A 20,564-nucleotide genomic window follows, 5' to 3' on the forward strand; every position below is an offset into this window, starting at 1 on the left:
GTGGCCATGACTCACGGGCCCAGCCGCTCCGTGGCACGTGGAATCTTCCCGGACTGGGGCACGAACCCGTGTCCCCTGCATGGGCAGGCGGACTCTCAACCACTGCGCCACCAGGGAAGCCCCTGTGACCATTTTATCTTTAAAATGAAATTTAAAATTTGCTTGAATTTAAAGCAGCACTTCCAGTCAATGCTCAGCATCATCCAAATGTTGACAGTCTTTGGGTAGCTGAATAGTGAACCTTCATTTCTTTCTTTTAGTTGTTTTAGATATGGCCTCATATCATCAGTAAGTAATAGCAACCTCTTGGTAAATGCTCATGAATTCAGATTCCTGTTTTATATATTTTGAGAGGAGGGTAGGACATACTAAGTATTTGCAAGTTCCCTCAACACGTTTTTTGCTTTACATTTGAGGCCAAACATAGGAATTCACCTGTAAAGCCCCTTGGAAATGGCACAAAAATTGTGCTATAATTGAAGCAAATAACGATAATTGTTTGTGGCTTTCATACTTCTCCAATAAAGTGTTCTTATTTGGCCAATAATTTTTCAATAAAATAAAAAATTGTACATTGTACAATAAAAAGTATAATATAAAGAGCTTTTGAGTATCTGTATTGGCTGCAAAAGAAAATAGGACAAGTATTTCACATGCACATGTGCAAACACACACACACACACACACACACACACACACACACACACAGAACTGAACTATGTTTCCAGAGTTCAGTGAAGGAAACACTTTTTCACTGGTAAGTGTAACATTTTCAAAGAGATGAATCAAAAAATTTAGGAAAGATTTAACCCCATTTTGCAGATATTATCAATCATATTCTGTGGGGGCTAAGAAGGGTAGATGATTAAACAGTATTCTCTAAATGGCAAGAGATTGTTTTTTTCTAGATTTCAAGTCTGGAAGTCACCAGCAAGGGATCCATAGAGCAGGCAAGAAGGTACCTGATATCTCCATCAGGGAAATACCACAATATGGTGTGTCTGCCCTGCCAGCTAAAATGATTCCCAGGCAAACACTACATGGCAATCACATCATCACAATAGTTGTACCCAAGAAAGCAGTTTACACAACAAGCACCAAACAACTGGGAATAATTTTCATCATAATCTGCAACCTTTAGCCTGAATAATGAAATTTAATCATCAAAAATATTAAATAGTAGAGTTCCAAATAATAGGATGACCCAAGTTATCTTTGAACATTTTCTTCTCTAAAAGCTGGTCATATTGCCAGTTAAAAAAATAAATCAGAAAATAACATGGCTTCAAGTGGACAAATAAATATGAATTTTAAAGAAAGACTTTGCATTATCTATTGCTTTCCTCTTGATTTGGTTTCATTGATAATTTCTCCCCAAGTTTTCTAATAAGTTCTGCCAAGTCTTCTGAATTTTGAGTTTTTTCTTCAAGAAGTTCATAGCGGAGACTTGAGATGTCCTGTTTAATTTCCTTCAACTCCCCTTTGCAAAACAAGAGTGATAAGAAGTCAATTGTAAATACGTAATGCAGAGAAAGTAGTGATTCTGGGATAGATTGAAATGAGCCTTAATGCCACACACACCTGTATTTTGAATCCCTTCAAAGGAAATCACTTTTTAATGGGGGCAGGTTTCTATTTTCTCAGCTCAGTATTTTGGTTAGTGAAAAGATTATAGAGAAAACTTACAACGTCGTCCTCCTGAAGTCAGTGGAAAGGAAACACTGGTGGCAAATGTTACAGGGTTTGGGGGCAATGGACCCTTACTATTCCCAACCACTTCCTTCTCCCTCCAAGCCCCCCACGGATATAACACTGTTCGCTCTCCTCGGGTATTAGGTGTGCGGAGGCGGAGGGTAGACTGTAGTAGTTACTTCATTTTATATAAGGGACTTGGGCACCCATGGATTTTGGTATCCACACAGGTCCTGGAAACAACCTCCCACGAATACCAAGAGATGACTGTAGTTACATATCTAGCAAGTGTCATCTGCCCCCAACTGCGGAGACATAGCCTATTTCCCCAGTGTGTAGCAATACTGATGGTTGGCGAGATCCTGTCTTCTCCTGTTGAAGCTCACCCTTCCCACGCCCATCTCTCCAGCTCTCCCTCAGCTCTGCCTCAGGCCCCAGGTCCTGGCTTATGCTCAGGGGCTGACTTGTCCCTGTGTTCAACTCACCTTCATTCACTTCATCACTCTCCTTATCTATCTGGGCTTGTAATACATATCTTTTAATGAGCCTCTTCATTATTTTCTAGACAGAGAAAAGAGAAATCCATCTTAGTTTTACGTTCATGATAAATCACTCATTTGGAATAAGTGTCTGATTTTTTCTCTCTTTAGTAAACACTTCAGAAATGATAGCTATGAAAGATTAAGATGATTTATCTGGTAGGGGATGCATACTATCTCCAGATATTAAAAGTAATTTTCACATCACCAGGACTAATGACTGAAAAGTTAATTCTTGAGAAAAGAATAAGTTCAGAGCAAACATCTAATCCTTCATTGCTTGTATTTTACTTGAAAGTGTTAGAACAAGACACAGCCTTAACAGCTGGGCAGGTCAGAGGTGTGCACTTCTGCACGTGGAAATGGAAAGTTAAGCAAATGTGCCCTCATTTATGGCTTTTCCCCTCCATTACAAAGAAATGGAGCCAGTTTTGATTTTATACTTGTTAATAATTTAGGAATGGCTAGCTTCAATGTAATAATATTTCTCTAGCACTTGAGCTTCCACCATGAGGATATTGCTTTTACTATGTATTTTTCATAAAAAGTAAGAGACTCAGCAAGTATGCAGGAAGTCCTGGGTGGATATATAGCTAAACCAAATCTTGCTACCTAAACCTTAAACTAAATGATAGTCAAATCCCACTTTCAAGAACTAATCCTAATGATGTAATTAAGTACATGGACAAGTATGTTCATAGTAGTCTACTTACAATAGTGAAAAAAAAAAAACCCTTAAATGTCCATCAATAGAGGATTATTTATTTGTACAAAGGAATATAGTACATCCATTAAAATTAATATGAATATATGTTTTGTGAAGTGAAAAACTATTATTCATTATATAAGTCTTGTTAACTCATTTATATAATATTACATATACATTTCTATAATAATATTAAACTATATGTAAAATTATATACATACATATAATCATCTGGAAGAATATTCACGAACAGTAAGTAGTCTTTACTTCTCAGTGGTGGGGTTTTTTACTCTCTTCTTTATGTTTTTTGTAAGATAGACTTTTTTTGTGTGTGTGTCTGTGTTCATGTATTGGAAGACTTTATATAGTTAGGACAACAATTCTACTCAAATCGATCTATAGATTCAACACAGTCACAGTTTTGGAATACACAATCAATTCTAAAATTTATATGGAAAGGCAAAGAAACAGAATAACCCAAACAACTTGGAAAAGAACAACAATGGAGAATTCACATTAGTAAGATAGGCTTTTTACAATAAACGTGTAGGCTCTAAGTTCCATGATGGCAAGACTTCATCTATTTCGTTCGCTTCTATATCTCTAGTACTTAGAAAGTGCATGGTACGTGGTAGTTACTCAATAAATATTTTTTTGAATTAGTGTATTATTTTGATATTGAGAAAAATATCATAACAGTTCATTTTCACTTAACTAATCACATAGTTTGAGTTTCTAAATATTACAAATAACTAGTCTTATTTCTTTAAAAATTAATGCTTACCTGATATTGTCTTGGAGGATTACTGAAACTGTTTAACTGGAAATCTTCTGAACTTCTTAAGCTTGATTGTTTACTATGTCCAAACTGTATTTTGAAAAGAATTAGAAATTGATTATCATTTAATTTTTTTTCAATGTGATGATATTTATCTCATTGTTATATATGTGAACTAAGTCTCATATATATAAATAATCTTTTCTATATGTATAGTACCATTTTAACTTAATTTGCTTAATATTCTGTCTTCCAAGACAAATCATAGACACTTTAGGTGTGTTCAGCCTCTCAGTGTCTATTAGAGGTTGTCTGAGGACACTCGTAGACTTTGTGGCTATCAATCATTTTGTCATGAGAGTCATGTTTTAACATTCCCACAGATACACCCTTGGTGGAGGAAGAGGCAAACAAGTTGAGAAAATAACGGTGGTGATCTCAGAAGTCCATTGATGAGGGATCCACAGTCCAGCATGATTGACTACACCATCCACACCTGCAGTAGAGACTGTGCTAAGACTCCTGAAGAAACACCAGGGCAAGACTTTGTTGTAGGATAGGATTCAGGTGCCAAGAAAGCACTAATAAACCATTTGAATTTTAGGATATATATAGTATCCTATCTGGGCAGCACTTTTCAAATAATACATTTGCTTGAATAGGAAAATAACAAGGAAAGTAATCTGCAAGAGAGGTGGTAAAGTACCATATTAACATGATAAGAGGATGATTAAAAACCTCTTTAAGGCATTTTCTAAAGGGAAAAAATTGGTTTTACAAAGAAATAAGTAGGAGAAATTGAGCAAAACACAGCATCTCCAAATATACATTTTTGGGGGTGCAAAACTCTTTTCCAGGGGAGAAGAAACTTCAAGACTATCTACTAAGACAACCATGATTTATATTTCCCAATGACATCTAAGTTGCTACAGGTAAAGCTCGATGAGACTCAATTAAAATCCTTGACTTCAATGCATTGATGCTTTAAATGGCCACATGCTGAATTCAAGCAGCTATGCACACATTCATCCATTAAACAGGTATGTGTGAGTGACCTCTATATATAAGGTGCTGTGCTATGTTCTGAGTATTTAATGAATAACATAAATAACTATGATCTAGCTGAGTTATAATAATGGGAAAAGTATGGCAAGGCTGACAAGATTCATATTCATTGTGAAGATATTGTTTAGATAGCATCCTTTTCCATGTAGTTATTTGCCTTTTATTTCACCCTCTCTAATAATGTCAGCAAAATGTCCGTATTTTTTTTAACTTTATATTAACTTTTAAAAAATTAAGATAAAATTGTACAATTGACCAAATTAACCAGAGGCAGCTTGGGTTCTGTAGAAGAGCACTTGACAGAAACCTGAAAACTCAAATCTGGCTCTGCCACAAGTTAGCTGTGGGATAATAGGTGAGAAGCTGAAACCCTACAATCTCTTCTGACAGTGAAGGGAATGCCCTAGTTGACCTCTACAGTCCTTCAAGTCCTACTAATTTATGAATTCGTGAAACAAATGCAAACTTCAACATATTTTAATGTTTATTTTCAAATTACATAATCATTTATTTTTATAATATTATAAAATATAATGATATTTAATATATTAGATATGATTCCTGGATTTCAAACTATGATTTATGCTTTAAAGACATCATTAAACATGATGACCAGAGTCATCACTTCCATCCCCCAGTTTTTATGATAAAGCATGGAGGGTGAGGACAGGTTCATAATCAGAGCAAAAGGATCCAGGCAAAGGGAATCTTTGTGTGCATCACGTCCATCTCTTCATGAATGCACAGCCTCATGGTGGCAAATCATTAATTTGATGTCTCCTTCTTTTGTTAGAGGCCACTAACACATCCAAATGGTGTTCATGGAAAAAAAGAAAGTGAAAAATTATACTTCTTTGAGAGTTTTTTAGAGATGAATGTGTGGACCTTAATACTCGTGCCGGTCATTCCAAATTAAGGCAGCTCCACAACCCACCATGCCTATGGCAATCATCCTTTTTTGTAAATTTAATATTATATGAACACTATGCAGGCTTTTTTTCATTTGCTCTTTTCTAATTTAATGTTTGTTATTCCCAATTCCTGAAACACTCTTTTCCTGGCTCTTTGCCTGTCTGACTTGCTTTGTCTGATCCTCTGGAGTTTAGCTCAACACATAAGCTCCTCAAATGGCTTTCTCTGCCTACCCCATGAAAATAGATCTTGAGCAAGCTAGGCCTTTTGTACCCTTCAAAACATGCTTCACAATTGCTAATTACTTTATTCACTGGCTTGTTTACATGGTTATTGTCTACATCCTCCTGGGCTCTACAGAAGGAGGGACTTTGTTTAGTTTATCTCAGTGCCTTAAGAGCCATCGCTGTCCCGCAGATGGTAAGTGCTCAAAAGTTGTTGATTGGTGAATGAATGAAGGGAGAAGTGCTTTCGGGTCACTAATAGAGTTCACCTGGTTTCTGAACAACTTGCTATACAAGACATGTACAATACAAGTTCATGAACCAATTGGCTGCAGCTCAACCACATGGGAAAGATAAATCTGAAACATGGTTTTAAGGTCTGAGGCAGATGACTTACAAATTAATACCCTGGATGACACAGAAGAGGTAACAGTACCAGGAAAGCCAGAAAACAGTTTTCTGTTCATTTGAGAATGGGTATAATTGTAGATTTTCCAGATTGTAGATCTTGACGTGTCAATGACTACAGCTACAGTGTGTCATACAGTTTTATAACACACAGCTCCTCTTTGCACGCACCCAATGGGTAGAGTCTGGGATTTCTCAACTGCAACATTTTTGACACTTTGGGCTGGGTAATTCTTTATTGTGGGGGGCTTCCAGTACATTGTACAATGTTTGCCAGCACCCATGGCCTTGATACCCTAGATGCCAATAACAGTTCCCTTCTCTAGTTGTGACAACCAAAAAAGTCTCCAGGTATTACAAATGCACCCTGGACTGCTGGTAATGTGGAATCAAAATTACCTCTCAGTGGGAACCACTAGTATAGTTAAATGGTATATGACTAAACAGTTACAAATTAATTTGGATCACTTTTATGTGAAGAGTTCTGCTCTAAATCTGAAGTATGAATTTGGATGCAAATATAACATTTATTTAGCAAAAATTTCTAAACAGTTTCTGATCTATAGTAGGTATTCAACAAATACATGTTTAAAAATTTAATAACACAAAGGAGTAATATGTAAGAAGAAACTTACCCAATGGTGCAAAGAAGCATTATTACCACTTGGTGGCAGAAAATTCTAATTTATATTTGTTTTGATGTACAGCTACTAAAATAGACTGGGAAGTCAAGGGAATTCAGTTGGCAATATGAATAGCATTTAAACCTTAGTGATTTGGACATTTATAGATGGCACTGACGCATAATGTGATGGGAGTGGGAAAGGGGAGCTTGTTGAGTAGAAGCAGGAAGGACTGAGTGTAATAAGCTTTCTTCCTGTGTAATGCAAATACACACTCTGATTCTGAATAAAGCACTGCCTGTCCTTTTTTTCCCCCATACCTTCTACCGCATTTCCTGCATTCTTTATGTTTCTTTTCTTTTTTAATCCTAGTAATTAGTTTGATATTAGCATTTCTTACCTTGCTGCAGCTTCATTGTAGGATTAGAGTGAGGAACACTAAATAACTTGTTTGTTATTCATTAAGAATAACAAGTAAGCCTCAGGCTTGGGAATTTTTTATGTTGTTGGACATAGTACTAGGAGTCAGTCTCCCATTCCCCACGTTGAGGGGTCTGAGGCAGGGATCAAAGCAATGAACTGAAAATGTAGAGGAAATATGATCAGTCAGCAGGGGGTGCACATATGACATGAAACCATGTGGTACAGTGCTTGTAAAAGCTCTTGCTTGAAATCAAACAGATATGGATTTGAATTCTGGCTCTGTCATGTGTCTGAAGTGGGACTTTGAGCAAGTCATTTCACCTCTGTTAACCAAAGGTTTCTCATGTATAAAATAGGGAAAATAATATTACCTACCTTCTAGAGTTAATATGAGGATTAAAGAGATAAGGTGTGTAGCTTGACATAGTAGATGTTGTACAAGTGTCAACAGCTATTATTATTGTACAGAAGGATAATTATCTACTATGTGGCTTTAGGCCTATTTCATGGTTAGTTTTAATCTGCTCTATTTCTTTTGGAGACACTTTGCTGAATATTGCTTTTTACTGATGTGCTCATGTCCATGACTAAGTCATCCAGGGAATGAAATATTCAGTGATTCCCATACCCAGATAAGCATTAGAATCTCCTAAGTACTAATTAAAATGCACATTTCCAGGCCCAATGGCCAGAGATTTTAACTCTATAGACCCGGAGAAGAGGATGGGTAATTTGTACAAATTCATCTGTTGAAGTGACCCTGGTGATAGTAACAAATTGGAACCACTATATTATATAACTGGTTCATCAGATGACTAAAAAGAAAGCCCCTGACCTAATTAGAAGCTAAAGGACATAGTTCCTGGATATGTAACTGCTAAAACAAAAAAATCTCCACATCTCATTCAATCCAGTACAGAATGGACCCCAAATCCTAAAATAACATTTACGCTCCATACTTGCCTATGGTCCATGGCATGTAAAACCTGCTCTGAAACTGACTACTTGAAGGGGATCTGTTCTAGAGCTAGAACAGAGCAAATATTCAAGAAGTTATTTGGCATTTTCAGGTTTACACATGTAATACAGTATGGCAGAGACTGAATATTAATGTATGCTGTCCTTTCAGACTATATGTCCGAAAAGCTAATGCTAACCACCAAAGTCAGTGATACTCGGAGCTGAAGGAGATGATTAAAGATAATAAATAGATGTGCTAAAAAGTATTTTTATATGGCTCATCTGACTGATTTATATAGTGTCCGTGGAGCAGATGTGAAGGAAGCAGATGTGAAGGAAGGTTTGTGCGACCTAACCACTTTAACTTTCAAGGAGCCAAGAAAGAAGACCCCAGCAAAATAGAAACTTAACTGTGCCATTTTAGACATAGACTTTATGAAAAAGAATGAACAAAAGCCATGCAAATGGGTTAAGGAAAACACACAGCAACAGGCAAAACTGATTGGAACTATAAATGGTTGCTTTAAAAAACATTTTCTCAGGAATATAGTTAATGTATCAAGCAAAAGCAAGCTATGTGAAATATGCCTCAGTTTTGTTCACCACAAGCTTAAATAGTAAGGGAAAATAGACACTTGTGTTGATTTGGTCCTCTAGGAATCAAATGCCAAGACAAAGTGAGAAATATGAGATGTATTCAGAATTATGCCTGTGAAAGATAATGGGAAGTGGCAGCAGAAGGCATAAAAAGCTCCCAGACCGTGAGGCACGGCTCACCTGGGAAAGAGGGAAAGGTAGTAAGATTGTCTGGGAAAGTCAGCCAGCCCAACGGGGAGCTGCGGTGCAGAATGCCCCAAGAGAGGTCCTGTGTTGGCTTGAACTATCTGGGACCTAAAGAGCATGGCCATGGCAGGAAAGCTGAGGGGATCCCAAAGATGCTGCAGCCGGAGGCTGTCAGCTGACCGAACTCCTTGAAGCAGGCTCTCTCTCGAAAGAAAACATGAGCCGTACATTCCCATGGCTGCCACAATAAACAGTCTCTCAAAAGGGTCTCTAGAAGGTTCAGCTGACATTGGAATCAACATTTCATCGATCTACCACTGTGATCAGATACCAGAGGCTTCGTATTGCTGTTAAAGAATTTGCTTTCGCCTGGGATTGAAATATGTGCTATCGGAAAGTGTAGAGTAATCCAAGCTATGTTTAAAAAATATAAAATGTATTTTCCAGATGATTAAAACAAATTTTAAGTTTCCACATTTTTTGAGAAACTCTAAAGAAAATAAAATTATTTGATTTGAAAGACACTATAGTTTCTATCATAAAGAAAAAAGCCATGTTGATCCCCCTTGAATTTTTCTCATATTTGTCCAACGCTTTATTGTTATCATGCATTCATCATACTTTCAGCACAAGTAATTTCTTACTGGAAAACTATAAAATCCAACTCACACTGACCTATTTTTGAAAAATTTTTATTGAGTTATTCATAACCAAATGACAAAAAGCTGCTTCTTTATAACAAGTACTTCACTATTTGTATAATAGTGTTTGTGATTTACAAAGCATCAACTGAATCCTCTCAACGATTTTGTGTGATGGGCTGTACAACTTGATCATTCCTATCTTGTAGATGAGGAAATTAAGGTTCAGAGAAGTCAAACGAATTGCTAAAGGGGCAGAGATAAGATGAGATCCCAATCTTCTGACTACTTGGTTCAATGATCTGGCTATATCAATACTATATCAATACATAAGAGTATTCCTATTTTGTTGGAGGAGGTAACATACTTGGCTTAAAAGCAAAACAAAATAGCATCCCTCCTTGGCATTTGTGTCCCATGGGGTGGCCCTGTAGCAGAGTTCTGTCTAATGAGATATAATAACAGAAATTGTTGGGAGGCATCTCTGAGGGTGATTCAGCTAGGAGCCCACTTTTCCTTTGCCCCATTCCTTCTTCATGCCTGAAAAGTGGGTGTGATGTCTGGAGGTGAAGGTGTCATCTTGCATCTGACTATGACAAAAAAATCCAGGAGAATCAGAGAGACTCACTCCTGGCAACAGTCCTGTACTGCCAACTCTGGAGAGTTAAATGAGAGAGGGAAAAACAACTGTCTTGTTGAAAACACCATGATATGTGCAACTGAATGCTAGTCCCACCGGATACACTGCCTTCTCCTAATGAATTCACTCAAAATTTCCCTCAGCAACATGCATTTATTGTATCCCTACTATGTGCCTGCTGCCAGAATGAAGCAAAAGTCCTCAGCATCAGGGATTTTGCCGCTCCAAATTACGGAGCTGATGCAGCTCCAGGGTACATTGCTCATTATAAACTGGGCTGACGACAGGAGCCATTAAATTCTCAGGGTGCCTTTTTGTGACAGCTTCTCGATTACTGACAAATAATGCAGCTCTGTTAGGTGTGCGTAATCTCCACCTGAGCTGCCGAGAATTAAGTTAATTATATCTCCATCAGGTCCCTATTGTTTCAATTTTCCCTTCTTTACATCACAATTTCTATATTCCATCACCCATAAGTACCCCAGTATACTTGTTTACTATCTGTCTTAAACAGCCATGTAATTCTTTTTGCTGATTAACAGGACACAGGCTTATTTTTACTTCTCAATAACAGATTCTTTGAGCATTGTTAAATTGTTAATTCTTTAATGTGTCTACTGTTTCTTGAAATTGCTTCTGAACATCTGTCCTTTTCTCTGAGTAGAAAGCCTGAACCTACTCGTGGTTTCATATTTTCAAATGTGATCTTACCTGTCTTTTGTCAAGTGATAATTTTGAAAGGTCTTCATGACTTCCCAGAATTCCAAATTTCTTTTCTTCATTTCTCTTTTAAAGATAGAGAGTAAAATAGGTACAATCACTAATTTTACATTGGGAATTATAAAACGAATTTCACTCTTTCTTTATTCCATATTCTAAAAGCCATCTGGTCCAATTCTCCAGCAAGTTTCAATGAGAGAAACATATTCTTATTCAGGTCTTCCCTTTGGTGAGTACTTGGACATTTCCTTTTGGAGACTGAATTGTCTTGGGTTGCAGCTCTAATCGCACCTGTAAACTACACACTTAATAACATTAAGTAAAGTGAGGGAAATTTTTGCCACTCAACACACTGAGTTCTGTAAGTTATACATTTGGGAGAGCACCAAAGATGGCATATTTTTCCAAAATTCCTATACAAAATAATGATAATACATTTAAAGAGGGCTTTAGAATTCTCAAAGCACTTTTACATATTTATCTGATTTGATTTTCATGATGTAGATGCAATTTTTATTCCCATATTACAGTTGAGGAAATTGGAGCTCTGGGAGCTTAACTTGAGAATCTCACATAGTAAGTAGCAAATCATTCAATAATAGAATCTTATAGCTGCAAGGAACTTTTACAATCATTTGGCTCAGTCGCTCACCAGTGTAGGAAAACCTATAAATTCCTAATGTTGGTTAGCCAACATTTATTGATTACCTGCAAAGATGGGGAGCTCACTATTTCACAGGACAGCCCACCACTCTGTTGGGCAGATCTTGTTGTTACAAATTTTATTTACATAGAACTAAAAATGAACTATTTGCAACTTTTGCCCATTGCCTCTCTTCCTATTTTTGAAGAGAAAATTAAATGTGCTTCCTCATTAAAATTGGGAATTGGAAGCAGCCAGCTCCTTCACGTCCCCATAATATGACACCATATCCACACCTGTTCCCTTCCTGGCCCTCCTCCTCTGGAGGCATCTAGTCCCTCAGTGCTCCTTCTGGATATAGAGTTCTGTCCCCTGCAGAGTTCCCTGCTGAGAGTAACCTCCCCACCCCCATGCATTCCACACAGCATTCCACATGCTCCACACATTTCTAAACCCACTGTGATTGTTCTACTCCTTCATCTAAGCAGTAGACCTCTTCTCTTTCATGGCTTCTTAAGATGGTACTGCCTCATGGGATTACTGTTTCCAATTAGTCTCCTTAGATATTTCTTTCTTGAACTACTTAACGCCAAACCTGGTCTCCCATATTACATGTGATCAATTGATTTCTGAACTTTTCAATGTACGACTTACTTGTCTGTCAGATTCCCCCAAGTCATAATCAGCTAGCTGTATAAATTGAACATGCAAAAAATGGAAGCTGTATAAATTGAAGTATATAAATATACCTAGCTGTATAAATTGAAGGTGAAGTGAGGGACATGTAGCCACAACAGCAAAAATGGGGCCCAGAATAGCTCTCCCTTTCAGTACCCACTCCAGATAATGTAGTACATTATTTTAGTTATATTTCATGAATTTTTCTTATATTTTTAAGCAGAAATGCCCAGTGTTCTCCTAATAAACAGACACAAGCCAAAGGACTGCTCTGAGCTAAGTGACTACATTTGGGAATGGATGGACATGTCATCACAGACTGCTTCTTTATAAAGGGATGTGGCACAGTGGTTATAATGGTTTCAGCATTTAAAAATATAATTTTAAATTATCAAGTCAAATCACCTTGTTCATTTCCACATCCTCCTGGAAACCTTTTTTATGGCCCTGGAACAGCTCAGAAATCCATTTTTTAAGCCTCAGTAGGAGATAAAACAGGGACTTTGGACTTGGCACCAGGTTGAAGGGAACAGGAAGAGTTCTTCCTTCCTCAAAGTAGGAAAACCAAAGTTTGGCCCTTGCAAATTTCCACTCCACATCAGCATCATCCTATACAAATACATATGACAGTTCAGCAAGGAAATGCGTAAAAAGAATTACTGGGATGCTTCTAACATTGCGTGACTAGATGGAAGTAATGGTGCCTACAATACTCTCAGGCCCCAAAGACCACTCCAAGATTTTTTCAAAAATGTTAAGGTACTATTCACACACTCTTTCCTAAATCTGCCTAAAATTTTATCAGGCTTATAGATCTATAGATCTCAAAACTTGCATGTGTTTATAAATACATTGAAAGATATAAATGCATTTTCCTACATTTGAGAAAACACTATGAAAAATTATTCACTTTTTTATTCTGCAACAGATCACTACTTTGATTAATTTGGGAGACAGACCAAGATTTCTGGAATAAAGATGTACACTATCACTCTGAGTTTGAGAAAGTGTCAATTCTGAACATCACTCAAAACAAGATTTGGAGAATAGTGGTATTCGGAAGCAATAACTTTTAAAATAAAGTATAAATTCATGCTGATATAGTATTTCTAAAGAGTTTGTAAATAATAATAACAAATCATACATCATTTCTCATCCTTACGCCTTACTATCCCACCACACCCATAGATATTGTGTTTGGAAGCAAAACATTAAAATTTTCTAGATTCCTTGTATATAAAGTATACAAAAATATAGATATTCTCTACAGTATATATAGTAAATAAAGAAGTATGTAAAAAGGGAAAGAACAGATGGAAAGCAGTCTATACTGTCACCACCAATGCTGAGTTGATCCCTGGAATAGTTAAAACATGCAGCACATAGTATACAAATGTATAGAGATTATACCTCAATTTCCTGGAATGAACTGTTGATCATTGCAATTAACATATTTAGCAAAACAATAACCATTGTAACATTATAGACTCCATAAAGAACATAACCGATGTTTTCAATGAATTTGTGATTATAGTTGATGACCACTGATTTCACTTCAGAAAGTCCAAATATAGCCCAAAACAGTGTCTTAAAACTCTCTTCCACTCTGGTGAAAAAGAAGGAGAGAAAGGAAATGATAAAGTGTACAAATAAACAAAAATGGTACCATAATAAAAGTGAGTTGATTTAGTGTCTTTGAAAATTATTAGATATTCATGAGAAAACTCTTTACTTCCCTGAGCCTCATTTTTCTTTTCTATAAAATGGGTACAATAATTATTTATTTCTAGGATTGTTGCAAGGATGAGGAAATATTGTGTATATGAAGCACATAGCTCACTATCTGGAACATAATAAGCACTCAGTAAATGCTAGCATAATTACATAACCACAGATATTAACATTTAAATAATCCATAGTTGTGGCAATGGAAGTGTTAAATGTATTACTTAATAAAAGATAATGCTATCTGTTAGAGTCCTTTTGGGTTTCCTGCTCATCTATACTTCCACTAATTTCCAATAAAAAGATTACAATATTATGTGTCTTAAAGGTGTCTTAAGGAAAATATGACAATATAAATAAGCCGATGTTACCAAAATCACTGACATGTCTTACATAGGAATTTCAATGCTTTAAGCATAATTATTGACCTTAAACTAAGCCCCTCTGCTTAGCCCAGGTGGTTTAATTTCTCTCATAAACTGAACTTTACAGGAATATGGGTAATAGGTTATGCTTCAGTCAATACTTATTGTAACACTGAATACCTAACATTTGAATAATGTATTCCAAACACACTTTATAAAAAACATGTGTCTATGGTGAACATAAGTTAAAACTCTTGTCACTATTGATAAATTGGATTGTCTCAGTGATAAGATCCAACAAATTGAATTAGGAAGCAGCTGTTCTCATAGTCAGCATCCCAGGAGTCTGTAGTAAGCAGAAGGACACAGCAGTGAAGAGCACAGATGTTATAGTGGACAAGGGACTATGTCCTGGCTTTTCTATCTATTAGCAGCTACGCAGTGTTCAGCACATCATTTAACTTTTCTGAACTTCAGTCTCCTTTTTTTCTTCTGAAACAGAGATAATAAAATGATGTGTGTGAGGTAGTTCCTAGCCTTAAAAATGTTAGCTATAATTACTTAATATTACAGAGGTTGCCTACATTATTGAGTTCTTCCAACCCATTTTAAAATCCTCTCATTTTGCTAAAGAGTAACTGGAGATGAAGTCTTTACCAAAACATTATTTATGCCATGGACGCATATGAACACTGTTAAGCTAACATTTATTTAATCGATGATCTCCATGATCAAAATATCTGAAAGCACATACGTTGTGAAGGCTTCGTTTTGCTTTGCACCAATGTAGTAGGAATAGAGGTTGAACATTCCAATCATAAAGGCCACAAACACCATGATGAATATGACCATGAACTTGAAGATGTCTTTCACTGTTCTTCCAAGTGATATCTGCAGAGGTCCAAAGCTTTCATTTGCTGGTAAAATGTAGGCTATTCTGGAGAAACTTAAAACTACAGCAATTGCATAAAGACCTTCAGATATAATTTGAGGATCAGAGGGGTCCCACTTTATCCTGGCTAGGAGAAAGGAAAGACAAGTGTTATGGTGAGTTTATTTAAGTTTTTTACTTAGGTAACTTCTTTTCTGGGGTAGAAATAAAATTACATTAGCAATCCAGTTCCTGACGGAAGTCTTTTATCTTAAAGGGCTTCTTTAAGTGTCAGGTGTATTTGAACTTCTGAATTTACTGAGAAAATTATGCCCCTGGTTTGCTGGAAGTTTTCCATAGGGTATAGCATAATGGTTAAGAGTACACATATATATGGAATCTAAAAAAAAAAAAAATGGTCATGAAGAACCTAGGGGCAAGACAGGAATAAAGACGCAGACCTACTAGAGAATGGACTTGAGGACACGGGAAAGGCGAAGGGTAAGCTGGGACAAAGTGAGAGAGTGGTAGTGTATATATGGACATGTATACACTACCAAATGTAAAATAGATAGCTAGTGGGAAGCAGCCGCATAGCACAGGGAGATCAGCTCAGTGCTTTGTGACCAGCTAGAAGGGTGGGATAGGGAGTGTGGGAGGCAGGGAGACGCAAGAGGGAGGGGATATGGTGATATATGTATATGTATAACTGATTCACTTTGTTATGAAGCAGAAACTAACACACCACTGTAAAGCAATTATACTCCAATAAAAATGTTAAAAAAAAAAAGAGTACAAACTGTGGACTCAGCATATGTAAAAATTCCAATACCTACCTGTCTATCTATCTATCTATCTATCTAAAATCAGCTGGAAGAACTGGTACAAATTACTTATCTTAGTTTTATTTTCCCCTCTTTAAAAATGAGATAATACTGCTTCTACCTCTGTCATCTGTTGTGAGAATCCAGTAAGTCAACATACATTCAGTGTTTAGAAACTGCTTGGCACTAACTAAATGATAGCATTTACTATTTAATCTTAAACTATAATAAAAGAAAAGAAGGCCCTAAATACATGATATCATTATTTAATTTTAAACTGTAATTACACTATAATGTAATTTGGGGCTTTTGGAGTTACTTAAACTTACTAAAGTAATTTATATTGGTCACTCAAGTCTATTTTTATCATAAAAATGTAGTAATTATTCACTTATGAGTTCTTCTGGCATTATTACATCAGGTCATCAAAAACCTAATTAAGAAACCATTATGAAGAAAAGCAGTGTGTAGGAAAGAGGAAAAATATAATTATAAATTTTTATTTGCTTATTTGCTGAGAAGTGGAATCAGGAAAGGGTACAGTAAACTAATAAAAGCACTTTCTTTTTTTATAGCACTTTGAATATAAGTACAATATATAAATAGATAGTTCTGACTTTAAAATTCCATATAATAAAAATTTTTGTTATAAAATAACGGCTACATTCCCTGTACTGTACAATATATAGAAGCCTTACATTATGCACTAAAAGTTGTTAATTAAATATTAAAAGAAATATTAAAAAGAAATAATAAAAAAGAAATCCCTATGTGATATAGCCAGTAAAACCCATAGAGATGTCAATTGACTGTTAACTGACATCTTAACAGAGGATTTGAAATAAGTATTCAAAGAGAATCTGTTTTCCCCACTCTAGGTTTCTACAAGGAGAGATTTTCCCTAAGTAAATAACTGAATCTATTTCTATCACTTAGTCACTTTCCTCCTGGGGAGGTGGAATGACTTATCTGATTACTAAACTGGGGTGGAAACTGAGCATACTTGGTTCAGCTCTGCCCTCTTTTTTCTTGAGAATTTTCCTCTGTTCTTCCATGGGGGAATCTCACATGATCAGACACTTGCTGCCATACCCCTCTTTGAGGAAGACTGCCCTGTCCATACATCTGCCTAAGCCTGAGGTTCAATATTACTGAGCCGGCTAGCTAATAAACTCAGAATTATGTCATCCACCCTGAACTTTGTCATTATTAGAGGTGATGATCTGGCCTCCGTGTTCGCTTTTGGTTTTATCTGTTATCTAGTTTCAAAGACTGGGTGAGAAAAAGTGGTGTTATTTATTGGGGGCCCTCTAGAGCCTCCAATGATTCCTGTGCTTTCAAATAGTTTATATGCCTTAAATGGAAATAGTACTTAAATGTATACTATTTTTAATGGACAAGAGGAAAAAAATAAATCCAAGACATAATACAGGCATTCTCAATGAAGTTTGGTGGTTAGCCAATTAATCCCAGAGATAAAGTGAGATGATTCTTGTGATTAAAAGAGGTTTCCAGCCAGAAGAAATATCAAGGGAAGAGGTAGAAAGCATGCTTCTTCAGATACAGATACTCTAAAGAAGCTGGAAACTGACCAACAATTTTATGAGAGCTGAGTAGTAATCAAACTGTTACTGATGTGTACTTTTATAAGAAAATTCTGCATTTTATAAACTTACATTGACTGTGTCCTATAAACTCACCCAAATTGTAGTATTTCACATTGTCTCCCAATGTGACTTTTGTCAAATCCTTCAAAGTATCATTTGCATCAATAATGCTCTGGGCTTTGGAAGCATGCCAAAATGCCATGAATCTTGCAATGAATGATGCTGCAAAGATTGCCAACATTCCAAAATCAAGCATATTCCACAACTCAAACAAGTACTCCTTGGGGCCTTGAGTCCAAATTTCTTTACATTCAGTCCATATCATGCCTGTATTAGAAAGAGGTTAAAATATCAATCCAACTTCATTCCAGCCTTGGCTCTTCAATAAAACAATAAATTTGAAAGATCTCAGGCTGATATTCAAAACCCTTCAAAATTTGGCCTCATCCCACCCATCCAGCCATAATTATCTTGTCCCCACAAATCCTAGAGTCCAACAATATCAGTGCATTACCTTATAGCAATGTGACAAATTTCATCAAGGGCATTCAATGTTTGATTCAATGGATCAAACATGATTTGATCCATTAATTCTATACATAAAAATACATTAATAAGATGTTCAGTGTAGGGTTCTTTATAACAATCAAACCATACAAACACACCCACATTCACACACTCAAAATAGAAGTAACCATGGGACTTCTACATATGGGATATTATGCAGCCATTTCATATGATATTTTAATTACCATGGGATAGTGGCCACAGGAATGTACCTCCCAGACCTCCAACTACAGGAATTTAATTGGCCATGGGCCTCAGCTACAGCATTCTGAAAACTACTGCCACTTTTGCCCTAAGGCCATGCTTCCCATGGGCTGCTCCCCAGTAGTGACTGAGGGCAGTCCTTCTTCAGAGACATGGGACTCCTTTGATGGCTGACTTTGGCTCAAGGATTTCCTGACGGCCTTGTTAAACTTTCTTTAGACTGGATGGAGATCTAGGATACTTCTACCCTACTTTCCTTCCCTCAAGATAAGACTTGCATCCCCGTCTTACAGCCCTTGCAGCTCTCTTCAGTTCTCTCCCATTTTCTCTCACGTGGAATTTCCTTAATAAAATTGTTGTACATTAAATCCTGTCTTGCATATGCTTCTTGGAGGACCTGGACTAATACACATTGGAAAATGTTTATGTCATAAACATTCAAGCATGCTAAGTAAAAAACGTTATATATTGTATGACTTTATGTTTCAAACAAGCATAGTAAAAGACTAGAAATAATTACAGGAACATATTAATAGTAGTTGTCTCTTGATGGTGGAATTATTAATAATGTTGCATATTCACTCCAAAACTTAATGTGGTACTCAGGAAGGAGCATAGGTTTTGGAATTAGACTGCCGCAGATTTGAGACTTTGCTCTTCCACTTATTAGCTGTGTAATCCTTGGCAACTTATTTAAACTTTCTAAAACTCAATTTGGAAAATGGGGATGATAGTAGTTTGTACCTACTTCACAGGTTTGTTATGAGACTTAAATAACACATGTAAAATGCACAGCACAGTGCCTGGCACTTGAAAAAATAACTAACATTGATTGAGCATTTACTATTTAAAATTTCCTATGTCTGGCACATTTTCTTTTTTCATCTGAAAAATCGTGCTTTATTAAAAAGAAGTTACTTTACCCCTATTATCTTTAGATCCCTATGCTCTGATGTCCCACCTCCTCCTAGAGCCATCTGGAGAAATACAAGCCAAACTCCAACAATCCATCAAAGGCTACCTCCATCAACAAGTCTCCATGGTCCCCTAGTTGAAATTAATCTTCTCCCCTTTCTCCTACCAAGCACCTTCCCCAAGTCCCCACATTTGTCATGAACCTTTATCACAACTTGCCATGTGAATGACTGTAGAGCTCTTCAGGGGTTTACAAAAGCCATGGTCTCCACTCTTCCAACAGCTTACTATGTGCTTTTCTCAAAATGATCATTCACTGTAGCCCACAACTTACTTATTTGTAATTATTCAAAATTCAGAGGAGACTAGAATTGAATTCATATATACTTTAGTGGATCAGATTTAAAACAGGACACACTACATGTGTACACTCATGAACACATACGTGCATGCACACAACTATGAGCAGGGGTGAACAAAATCTGAGGGCAGCCTTTTTTTGTGGTCCCTGGATTCCTGCCAGCTTCCTCAATAGGACAAAAGGGTAGTTTAGAGTAACTGAAGAATAGGAATGAAAGGGCGGTTTAAATTCATATCGTTTAGTTGTTTTCAAAACTTCTCTCCTTCTTCCTCCTACTTCTCCATCTTCTCTCTCTTTAAGATGTACAGTTTTTGGTAAAAAATGATATGTCACCAAAGCTTAAAAAATAAAATAGATAGAGCGAACTCTTCTGTTTGAAGGAAGAGTTCCCATCTTATTTCCCCTGTGGACCCCCAGGAGCTGCCAAGCATAGATTGAAATCCCCCATCTAGTCCAACTTCTCCAGCAAGCAGGGGACTTCTCCACAGGGTTGAGCCTCTTCTTGAATTCGTCCTGAATGACTACTTCTGAAGACGGCTCATCCCATTGTTGACTTTTTAGGAAGCATCCCTTCACTGTGGACCTGTTAGTGCTAATTCTGCCCTTGAGAGAAGAGAATGAGTCTGCTCTCTCTGCCTTTAAATTTCTTAAAGCAAAACAGAATAAAACAAAGCACAAACACCTGCACAC

General features: G+C 36.6%; 1 protein-coding gene across 5 annotated transcripts in view; it reads right to left on the reverse strand.

Moving 5' to 3' along the window:
- Nucleotides 1–1,147: 1,147 nt before the first annotated feature.
- TRPC6 (transient receptor potential cation channel subfamily C member 6) overlaps nt 1,148–20,564 on the reverse strand; it is a 116,494-nt gene continuing 97,077 nt past the window's right edge. For 3 of the 5 annotated variants that reach the window (XM_079930596.1, XM_079930598.1, XM_079930597.1), the window contains 8 exons: nt 17,921–18,154; nt 15,280–15,544; nt 13,846–14,041; nt 12,841–13,044; nt 11,106–11,180; nt 3,722–3,805; nt 2,178–2,253; nt 1,148–1,480 (listed from right to left, as the gene is read on the reverse strand). In XM_079930596.1, coding sequence (XP_079786722.1) covers nt 1,329–1,480; nt 2,178–2,253; nt 3,722–3,805; nt 11,106–11,180; nt 12,841–13,044; nt 13,846–14,041; nt 15,280–15,544; nt 17,921–18,154 — 1,286 coding nt within the window. In that variant the 3' untranslated portion in view covers nt 1,148–1,328. Of the gene's footprint in view, nt 1,481–2,177; nt 2,254–3,721; nt 3,806–10,172; nt 10,411–11,105; nt 11,181–12,840; nt 13,045–13,845; nt 14,042–15,279; nt 15,545–17,920; nt 18,155–20,564 lie in introns of those variants that run through there. The other 2 variants (XM_079930599.1, XM_079930600.1) reach the window with 2 other exon arrangements.

Source organism: Stenella coeruleoalba (genome assembly GCF_951394435.1).
Source record: "Stenella coeruleoalba genome assembly, chromosome: 8".
Lineage (NCBI taxonomy): Eukaryota > Metazoa > Chordata > Mammalia > Artiodactyla > Delphinidae > Stenella > Stenella coeruleoalba.